The following is an 11,636-nucleotide window of genomic DNA, read 5'->3' as shown; positions in this document are numbered from 1 at the left end:
GGCCAGCCAGGGGGAGGGGCCGCAGGAGGTTGGCTGTGGGAGTGCACTGACCACCAGGGGGCAGCTCCTGCATTGAATGACTGCCCTCTGGTGGTCAGTGCACATCATAGTGACTGGTCAACTGGTCATTCAGGTGGTTCAGTCATAACGGTCACTTAGGGTTTCATATATATAGATAGTTGTACATGAAAATAGCAATATATTAGATACTATAGGCCTGGTGCATGAATTTGTGCACCAATGAAGTCCCTTGGCTTGGCCTGCGGGATAGGGCTAAAACCGGCTCTCCAACATTCCCTGAGGGGTCGCGGATTGCGAGAGGGCACAGGCCAGGCTGAGGGACCCTTCAAATGCATGAATTTTTGTGCAACGGGCCTCTAGTATAAAATGAAATTAATGTCATTTAATCTATGCTAAATTATAAACTTTAGAGAAAATGTATTAACAATGAAGGAAAAGCAATGAGGATTTACTCCAAGTTCCAATCCTATTCAGTTTACCACACAGTGAAATCATATCTAAGTGGGGCTCAGGTTCAAAAGTCATCACCTGGGCAACACAAATCCCTTCAGAAGATACCTCATGTTGGAGTCTGAGGCAGTATTTTAATACATCCAACACACTCTTTTCTTCCAGCATCATTGCAATGACATATGTCAATTTTTTTCAGTAAACTTGATGAAGTAGATGGTCACCAGCTAAGGGCCATCACTGAAAACTCTATATAACTCTAGATACTAATATCAAAACCACATTCAGAAGTTGCTAAGAAAGTAGATCTCAAAAGATCTCACAAGAAAAATAATTTTGTAAATATGGGTGGTGATGGATGTTCAGTAGACTTATTGGGCTGAGTATTTACAATGCAAATATTAAATCATTATATTATACACCTGAAAAAAATAAAGTGAAATAAAAACATATGTCATATACTTAAAAAAAAAAACACAACACGTTCAGTATTAGGAGACTTAAGTCTGGCATATACAACAGAAAGACTGAGGGAAGAAGAACAGAGTCACATCTTCCACTCAGCAGATCAATTTAGAAAATAAATTTACTAAGTGGAGTTTCTTTAACAAATAAATGCCATGAAAAGAAAGAAGAGGGAATTTTTATAAATTCAAATAAACCAATGGAAAAATAAACCAATTCTGAGACAATCAGGGAAACCTTAACACTAAACAGATATTTAATGATCTTGAGAAATTGCCATTAATTTTTTAAGTGTAATAAGATATTGTGGGTAAGTTTTTCTTTTAAAAGTCCTTATGTCTTAAGAGAGTTATTCTGAACATTCAAGGGCAAAATGATATGATGCCTGGGATTTGCATCAAAATAATCCAGTGTGTGTTTGAGGGAGAAGATGTGTATGAAATTGTATTAAAACTGGATAATAGGTGCATAGGAGTTCATGACTCTTTTCTCTACTGTTGTGTATGTTTCATATTTTCTATAGTAAAATAATCATTTTTAAGTAGTTACCTATAGAGAGTGGTATGAGAAAGAGACTTTTACTTTTCACTTTATAAAACTCTTGTGTTATAGTGTTTATGAAGTATTATATCACATGTTATATATATGAGACTATGAAATGTGTCATAAGTAAACATGTAAATATCATAAGTAAATGTACCAAACCTGTTTGAAGTAGTTACCACAATAGAATAGAACCAGAAAGTAATAAGTCTTGGGCTTTATTTCCGGCACTCCCACATGTCTGTAGTGTTTGAATTTGCTTTTATAATCAGGAAGTATTTTCAAACCCCTATATTACTTTTAATATTAAAATTGGGAAAAAAGAGTATTTCCTCAATGAGAAGATTAAAGTATTTAAAGTACTGTTTATCTATCATCTCTCAACAGTTTCTTCTTTTCCATCAGCCTTACTAACCCCACATCTAGACTGCTATACCGACTTCTCTGGTCTCCCTTCTCCCACTCTCTCCTCCTTTGGATCCAATCTACACATCCCTTCACTCATTAATTGTCTTATGCCCCTCAGATTTCTGAAAATACAGATAAAAATAAAATATTTACAACTAACTTTCCCCAAGGTAACACTGTACATATATAAAGATGTCTATAACCTTGTCTAACTTGGGATTTTAAAAGACACAGCATAAATAGGAAAACACAAATTATATGCAACGCAACCATGTCATACTGACAGTTTTCAAACTCTTTACCCATCATTCCCTTATCCTATATAATAAAAGCCTAATATGGTAAGTGTCCAACTGTTCATCCGACCATTCGACCAGTCACTATGATGTGCACTGACCACCAGGGGGCAGTCGCTCCGACTGGTAAGTTAGCTTGGGGTCCGGCCGATCAGGACCAGGTGAGATGGGCTGGACATGCCTTGGAGCCCTCCCGCAGTCCCTCCCGGACCAGCCAACCTCCCAGGGTCCCTTCCCGGTCGACCAGCCCTGATCTGCCCCAATTGGGACTGGACAAGATGGCCCCAATTGGCCCCAATCAGGACTGAGCGAGACAGGCCAGACATACCCTAGAGCCCTCCCACGGTCCCTCCCTAGCACTGATCGTGCACCGGTGGGGTCCCTTGGCCTGACCTGAGCCCTCTCGCAATCCAGGACCCCTTGGGGGATGTCAGAGAGCCAGTTTTAGCCTGATCCCCACAGGCCAGGCCAAGGAATCCCACCGGTGCACAAATCCATGCACTGGGCCTCTAGTGTCTTTATAATACTAGAGGCCCCGTGCACGAATTCATGCATATTGAAAGGAAATTAATTAGAAGGTGGCCGGTGGGGCGGGACTGGGCGAGACAGGCCGGACATGCCCTGGAGCCAACTTCCCGAGGTCTCTCCCCGCCCGGCTGAACCTGGGGTGGCACTAGGGTTCGAAGGGCATCTGCAGAGTGAGTGGGGTCTCTGGAAGGTGGGGTCCCTCGGCCTGGCCTGCAGGAATTGGGCCAAAACCGGCAGTCCGACATCCCCCGAGGGGTCCCGGACTGCGAAAGGGCACTCTGCAAAGTTGTTGTTGCTTGGCAGCTCCTGCATTGAGCGTCTGCTCCCTGGTGGTCAGTGTGCATCATATCTACCAGCCAGTCAGCTGGTCACTTAGCCTTTTATATATATAAATAGTATATTATATTAATTAAATGTGGCTGCAAGTCATTACATAAAAACACTAGAAATAGGCTAAAATAAAATGCTCACAAAAGCAACCATGGACTAATCCAAGGCATATTGATGCCTTGTAATAATCAGGTTATGATAAAATATTCAGATGTTTAGAGTTGTCAATTAGTAACCATGTCAAAAGAAATCTATGGCCTTAATAGATGCACTAGATAGAAATATCCTTAATCTTAAATTAACTGAGGTACAGGACTATTTCTTCACCTAGAATAGACCTTTCAATGACCTTCAATTTTTCAAATTCCTACAATCACTAATTTTAATATCCTTAATAATTTCATTCTGGATCATGGTCATCTATCCAACTACTAGGACAGTCACTCTAGAAGTGAGTGGTGGCATGAATAAAATGTTTTCTGTGGGTTAGAAGTTTTGTGTGATAAAAAGTAAATCATCCTATACATTTGCAACTGTCTGTGACTCTATAATTATTTTGGGCCAGAGCTGAAACTAGCTCTTCTATACAGATTGCTAGCAAAGAATAAAGGATGGGGAGGGAGGGGGAACACAATTAATCATTTCTTTTAAAAGGCTTTCGGAAGTATAGCACCCAAGACTCGCTGTTCAAAAGACCTCAAAGGAGCATCTTGGAGATCGCAGTGTAGAGGTCACGGTGCAGGGGAGTTGTTACTACGTTGGAAGACCCCAGGTTGGCACCCCCTGGGAGGAAGAGCATGAGGAGAGAGTAGAAGGCCCTGTTGGAGTGTTGGAGGATCAGGCTGTAGTAGCCTATGACTTTGGGAGATAAGAAAGAAGAGAGCTACCCCAGCCAGTGTGGCTCAGTGGTTGAGCATTGACCTATGAACCAGGAGGTCACAGTTCGATTCTGGTCAGGATACATGCCTCGGTGGGGCCGATCCCCAGTGGGGGGTGTGCACGAGGCAGTGAATCAATGATTCTCTCCCATCATTGATGATTCTATCTTTCCCTCTCCCTTCCTCTCTATAATCAATAAATTTTTTTTTAAAAAAAGTATAGTACCCAAAAATAACTTGTGTATGTAATAGCTATTACTATGATACTGACTTCTTGGTTTTAAAATCCAAGGACCCCCTTTATGAATGCCATATGGAGTTCTAAAATGTAAAAAATGTACATGCTTGGGTTATACTAGTAGCATTCAAAAGTAATACACACTAATTGTATGAAAATCCTCCTTCCTATATTTTTTCAAAATTTCTTATTTCTAGGTATGGTTTCTTTTCTTTTTTTCCTGTTCATATCTTGCATATATTTTTCAATTCCCTTTTTATTTTTTAAACTCCAAATAGTAGCACCTTCTCATGGGAACAAAAATAACATGTTTCACATGTTACTATAAAGGAAGTGCATTAACAGTATTTATATAAAGCTTCAACACTATTAACATTTTGGGCCAGAAAATTCTTTGAGTGGGAGAAGGGCCTGTCCTGTGCAATGTAGGATGTTAAGTAGCATCCCTGGCCTCTGCCCACTAAAACCAGAAGCACCACCGGTGTGACAACTAAAGATATCTCCCAGAGGCCTTGTGGGGGATAGAGTTCACAATGAAATAAAAATATTAATACAATCAACTCCACAGAGAATATAAACTGTTGTTTTAGAATCTGACAGGATAAACATAGTGTCTAAAATCACACTACTAGAAAACATGGACTGAAGATAAAAAAAATAAGAGCTAAAACATGAAAATGAAAGTGTCTCAAATTTAGCAAAAGAAAGGGAAATGTGTTAATTTCACTCCTTTCTTCCTCTAACTCAGAGATTTTCAACCTTTTTCATCTCATGGCACACATAAACTACTAAAATTCTGCGAAACAACAAAAAACAAAAAAACAACAAAAATCTCTATTTTTGGCCAATCTGACAAAAAAAAAAATAGGTATAATTTTTATTCATTCACACCAGGCAACTATTGTACTGGCTGTTGTCATTTTTTTTAAATTTGAGAATCTAAGGGAAAAGAGGTCAGTGGCCCTGGCTAGTCAGGTATTGCATTTTTTAAAAAGTCTTGCAGTACACCAGTGTGCCGTGGCACACCGATTAAAAATCACTGCTCTATCTCCGTAGATTTTTTTTTATGTACTGTATTTTGGAGGATGTCCAAGTATGTATTCCATAATAGTAGCTGTAGTAGAGGGAGATAAGTTAAAAGAATTCCACCTAATTGCAAAGCAAACAAATGTGAACTTTCAGTCATGGGCTTTTATCCTTTCCTTCCTATTATGTAAACAAATAGCCACCTTTAAATACTTTTATTACTGTAGAAAATAAACCTGGGTTCCCATATAGGATGAAAAGGTAATTCTGCTGTCCAAATTAGTTTTTGAAAAGAAGTTGTTGTAATTAGATACATAAAGCACTGTTGTAGCCACATATTTTCATACAAGGTGAATGGAATGGAAATATAAATATATAACATATGGTATCAATAACTATCTTCAAACGTAATTAGAATTTCCACAGCTATGCTTACATTTCTTGAGTGTTACAATTTTTTTTTTTTTTTTTTACGTTTACACGTCTCTACGTTTAAAAAGAAACAGGGCATTTGCTGTGGTTTGTAAGTGCCCCTTCTGGAAAAATGCCAGCCATTTATAGCCTTTATTGCCCTAAAGAATTTAAGGTCCTCTAGCAAGGAATTTAAGTTCTTGAGACAAAGGACAGTACCATACTCATTATGTGCTTCCCACACTGTACAGTAAGTATTTAATAATGTGTGTTGAGTAAACAACCTCTTCTTATTCTTACTACTATACACACAAAGATCTCATAATTGTCATGATCATGAACAACCCACAGTAAGTTTTATTTTTTAAGATTGGCATCTTTTATATCAATCTTCCAAAGATCTGCATGGCCCACACATTTGACATTTTAATTGCAATGCTATCTTTCATTGTACTGCTATGCCATAGAATACTTAACCACTCCTCTAAAGCAGCTGGGATCCCAGCGGCTATTCACAGCAGGATTCTGATGTGTCAATAAAGCTAATCTCTAGGGGTCTACCGCATGAGGGTTCTAAGGGGTGACTAAGGGGGCCCTCCTAATATGAGTTCAACCATGAAACATCTCACTGAAAGAAAAAGGTGTCAAAGGGGGAAAGGCATTTCTTACAGATAGGAATGGGTTTTATCCTACAGTATGACAAATGTTTGGCAGTGGCATCATTTTGCCCATATAAGTTGAAATACTCTAAGTCTTATGTTAAGCTAAATATAAACAAATACACAAACAACTGCATATTTTAAAACTGACCAAATTAAGTGAACTCAGGTTCCTTAACTTATTCTTAAAAGATATTTCAAGAAATATCCTATACTTGATCATGTTGAAAAAATAAGTCTACTAAAATAACACTGACACAAAACGAAAAATAATCTCTCAATATAAGAACAATATTATGCAATTCAAAGTGCAATCCAACTTTTAAAGGTCCTGGGGGGGGGGGTTAGTTACGGAGATACTAAGAGCATAGATTTACTTATGAGGCAGTCAGTCCCATAGCATGGACTCAAAGGATGGCATAACTTGAAGACTCTGCTATATACTAAGGGGGAAATACATATACACACACACACACACACACACACACACACACACACATACACACACACACATACACATCCATATGTTCATTGCAGTATTATTTACAATAGTCAAGATATGGAAGCAACACAGGTGTCCATCAAATTTACCTATATACATAGGGTGTACCAAAAAATGTACACACACTTTGAATAATTATAAAGGCACTGTTACCTGGCCAGTGTGGCTCAATAGTTGAGCATGGACCTATATACCAGGAGGTCACAGTTCAAATCCCAGTCAGGGCACACGCCCTGGGTTATAGGCTAGTTCCCCAGTGTGGGGCCTACAGGAGGCAGTCAATTTCTCTCTCATCATTGATGTTTCTATCTCTCTTCCCTTCCTCTCTGAAATCAATAAAAATATATTTTGTAAAAAGAAAAATAATAAAGGCAGTGTTTATTAAAACACATTTCATTTTCAAAACTAAACCATCAGTTGTTAAAATGTGTCTATATATTTTCGGGGCCACCCTGTATATATCATGAGGCTATTTGTCATATATTTGTGCTTGTGGCTATTCCAAGAAAAAGCCTCCAGTTACTGAGAACTTGCTTCTTTGGGGAGGATTCATAATAAACCAAGATTTTTTTTTTAATAAAACACAAACATAAAGGTACTTTACACTTTGGTAAGGTAAAATGTAAAGTGCTTTTGAAAACTGTGTTGGAACCCAACAATTTGTTCTATACATATTTTAATTATAAACATTTTACTTTTTACTTAAAAGTATGAAAACCAAATTGTCTTTCAATGTAAAAGACTACACTCTCCTGTACAGTACAAACATCAAATTCAAATAATTTGCTGGCACCAAAAAACAAAATTAGTGTGGACCTAAGTTCTTACTACATAGTTCATTTTACAGTGAGTCACCATGAGTAATTACACTTTAAAACTCATTTTCCTTAGAATGCTAGTCTTTTTCAATGTTCTTTTTAATTCTAGGTCTGTGCATCAAAATTACTACCTGAAAAGAGAACATCAGAAGAGGTTTCATACCTGATTCCCTTTGTTATTTTTCACAGTGACACATAGGTACCTTTGTTAGTCTCCGTTTAAAAGGAAAAGTTTTCCTGTGAGTGCCATCTGTTTGGAATTTATACTGCACTTCCTCATTGACACAATGGCAGTAAAAACTCTTCCAGAGCCTATTTAACAAAGATGTATATGGTACTTATTAGGTCTTCAAATTCCTCTCCCATTAGCAGAAAAGATTTCAGCGCATGATTTAAACATCCTTCCTGTATTGCAACAGTTTAGTCAGCTGATTTTGGAGGAACATTCCAGGAGGGAGACAGGAGTTGACTCACTACACACTATTACAAAAGCCTCCTAACGGGTCTCTCCCAGCCTCCAGCCTCTCCCTCCTATATTCTGTCATCCATTTTGTTGCCAGTTCTCTTCATCACAAATTTTACCCAAAGAACTTTACCTACAGGGTAAAGTCCAAACCCCTTAGCACGGCATGTAAGACTCTTTCCAACTGGTACAAACCTCCCTTCGTTCTTCCTTGCCTCTCTTTCATACATAGGCATCTGCCTGGAGACATTCTCATCATTGCTATCAAGTCATGTTCTTTCACCCCTCCATACTCCTGTAAAAACTCTTCTGCTTAGAATGTGTTCCAATGAAGTATAGAAGCAATCATCTCAGGTAGAAACTATAGTTTAACTTTAACCCTGCTGTTTGGTTTCTGTACTTATTTGTTTGCTAAAATAATAGAAAAGTTATTTTGATTTTCTGAATTATATAAATTATCCAATTCGATTAAATACCCTATTGATTGTAATGTGAATATCCCATGGGTTGTGGTCATACTGGTCTTAGAAAGCACATTTTCCTTTACCTGGGAAGGACAGCACAATTATCCCAAGGTCAGAGGGCTCCAGTTAACGTGTCCCTGTTGACTCAGTGTTCTGGAGACCCAAAACTGTGATTTAGATAACATGCTGCTTTGCTTCTGTAAACTGCTTTTTTGCAAATCAGGTTCCTCATTCCAAACCCTGGGATGTAATCAATACCTTTGTGATCTTTGCCTATATAAATCTGGTACTGCGGCCATCTTATCACTATGAGATTTGGGAAATGGCCCCTCATAGTCCCGAATTTGCAATAAATGTGACGCTTTAATTCGACTTCTTGAGGCGTCCTTCTGTGATTCGCGGGATACATTATAACACCTATCCCTTTACTTGAACATTCACCAATACAGATCAGTTCAAATATCACTTCCACAGTGAAACCTTCCCCAACATTCCTCACCTAGACTTAGCACATTTAGTCATCCTTTGCCCCTCTACAAGAATTGAGCATGATGTTTATAGGCGTTTGATAAACACTGACTAAATTTTGAAAGCATATATATGCTTAATTAAGTGAGGCACTGGCCATAAACTGTTAAAAGCCACAGTTAAAAACCACAAGGATAGTCCATACAACTATATACAGGGATGGGCAAAAGCAGATTTTCCTTATGGAAAATAATACAATAACAAATAATACAAGAATAAACTGTTTCATGTACTCACAATACAAATACTAACATTAAAAATATAGTCTTACACCTTGTATGCATATATGCATAATCCATGGACACACATAATAGGGTGCTAAAGGCCTGAGGTGGGGTAGGAGAGGGCTGGAGGGGGTCAATGGAGGAAAAAAGGGGACATGTGTAATACTTTCAAAATAAATTATTATTTTAAAAATATATATATATATATAGTGTTAGATAGCAGGCTCAGGGCTCTTGGAGGAGGTGGAGTGATTAAGAAAAAAGAGAAAAAAACTAAAAAACCATGCACATGGACAACAATGTAGGGATCGCAGGAAGGGGGGAGGTGGAGGAGAGTATAGGGGGGAATAAATGGTGATGGAAGGAGACTTGGTGTGGTGAACACACAATACAGTGTACAGATGATGTGCTGTGGAATTGTGAACCTGAAACCTGTATAGTTTTGTTAACCAGTGTCACCCCAAAAATTGAGTAAAAAGGGGAAAAGTAAATAAATGAAACAAAGAGTTTGTTTTTGTGTAAAAAAAATTATATATATATATATATATATATACACACACACATATATATATATTTATAGTCTTGGTTATATTTGCAATCACACTGAATCATAGATTATTAAAACTCCATATGTATAAACTACTTCACCTTAAATAGTGGTAAATGTTAACCACCTAGAATGTCATGGCAAAAATAATCTTAACCAGAAAATACTTAGTAGCTTCCCATTCAATAAAGTTTTACTTAGAGCTTCAAAATCCCTGCAATGGGACAAATTCATTTAATTGAAAAAGAACAAACCAAAGATAAGAAAAAAATGTAATTAGTTTCCTGAAGGTCAGCCAGCCTGCATTGAAATTTTCCGTCATCACCTTTGAACAATTCTCAAGGCAATGATTTAGTGTTAAAAAAAAAAAAAAAAACCAACACACCATTCTCCATCATACTCTATAACTGATAAGGGAAATATAGACATGCAAACAATAATTTAACACAGGAGCCAAAATAAAGTTGTGTCCAGAAAGAAGCTAGAGTGTTGGCGATCTGCTTCCACTATGTTTGGGCGCCTCCAATATTAACGCCTTACGAATCCAAGGGAAGCTTTACAATTCAAAAGCAAGTTTACGTAAGTCCTGTAACTTCAGCAGGGCAGGGATTATTTGTCAGTATTTAAGACATTACAAACCCAGGAAAAACGCAGATAGAAGACTGGCCAAAGAAATGTAGCCCTTCGGTTCCAAAAAGAAGTAGTCTTACTACAACAAAATGGCCCAAGAAAACTGAGCCCGCGCGCGCACACACACACACACCTTTATTCCATCACTAAATTTAGCTCTGGGTACCTACTGGTCAGCTCTGGGTGACCCCGCTGATCGAATGAACGTCCAATTTTCAAATCCTGATAACCGAGACCAAAAGTCCCATCACCTCCCGGCCTCTTTCCAAGTGACACTAACTTCACAAGCAAGTCCAAGCCCCAAGTCTCAGAACAGTTTACATAGGAACACACCCTCGGCGCGCACCCAGCAGACTCCCCGAGGTCAGAGCCGGATCCAGAGTAGCCTGGAGAGAATGGGGGGGACCCAGCTTGGCGCGGCATGGGGGGGTGGGAGCCCCGCAAACGGCTCTGTCAAACAGGAGGCGGAGTAAGAGGGATCCGACAAGAGACTCGTGCCCAGAAGGGCTCGGGGTGCCAGACCCCCAACCCTCGGGTCTGAGCACTGTCCACCCACACACACAGCTGGGGCGGCTCCGCCTCCCGACCCCGAGTCCAGTCGCCAGGCCGGGCCCCTCCACTCACAGGCACCTCGGGGTGACTCCGAGCGTCCCCGCCCTAGGAAACGGCAACCCCAAAGGTCCCCGGGGGCGGACACCCACCTGGCCGCGCCCCGCCGAGGACTGGGCCCACCAAGCCCAACAACAGCAGCCACTGGAAGCGGAGTGTCCCAAAGGGCGAGCCCGCGCGGGATCCCATCGCGGCCGATTCCGCAGGTTCCACTGCTCAGCATTCGGTCGCTCCTGCCTCCGTCCGCTCCATCTTGAAGCTATGGCAGCAGTAGAATCCGTGCAGAAATAGGACCAGAAACAACCCCTGCCCCAATGAACGGGTCATTGGGATGGATGGCTGTCTGTTTGACCCGCCTATCGGGACGCCGCCAGCCGCACTCGGCTGCCCCGCCCACCCACTGTCCGCGCCCGTTTCGACTCCCAGCCCCGCCTCCTGCGGGGGTCGGAGGAACCGATTGGAGGAAGCGCTCAGAGCAGAAGGAGGAGGAGCGTGAGACTCCCAAGAGGCATTGAGGAGCCGAGGCAAAGCGCAGCCCCGCCCCCCTGCGCAGCCTCTTCTGATTGGCTGTCAGGGGGTTGGGGGCGGGCGCCGGGCA

The 11,636-nt window shown here is 40.3% G+C and overlaps 1 protein-coding gene across 2 annotated transcripts in view; it reads right to left on the bottom strand.

The window, feature by feature from the left end:
• ADAM9 (ADAM metallopeptidase domain 9) overlaps positions 1-11,285 on the bottom strand; it is a 92,133-nt gene extending 80,848 nt beyond the window's left edge. For both annotated transcript variants that reach the window (XM_005856442.2, XM_014536428.1), the window contains exon 1: positions 11,131-11,285. In XM_005856442.2, coding sequence (XP_005856504.1) covers positions 11,131-11,227 — 97 coding nt within the window. In that variant the 5' untranslated portion in view covers positions 11,228-11,285. The remainder of the gene's footprint in view (positions 1-11,130) is intronic.
• Positions 11,286-11,636: the final 351 nt, after the last annotated feature.

Source organism: Myotis brandtii, unplaced genomic scaffold (genome assembly GCF_000412655.1).
Source record: "Myotis brandtii unplaced genomic scaffold, ASM41265v1 scaffold103, whole genome shotgun sequence".
In the NCBI taxonomy this organism is placed as follows: Eukaryota; Metazoa; Chordata; class Mammalia; order Chiroptera; family Vespertilionidae; genus Myotis; species Myotis brandtii.
Note: the sequence above shows the minus strand (reverse complement) of the source record. Positions and strands in the feature narration are given on the sequence as shown.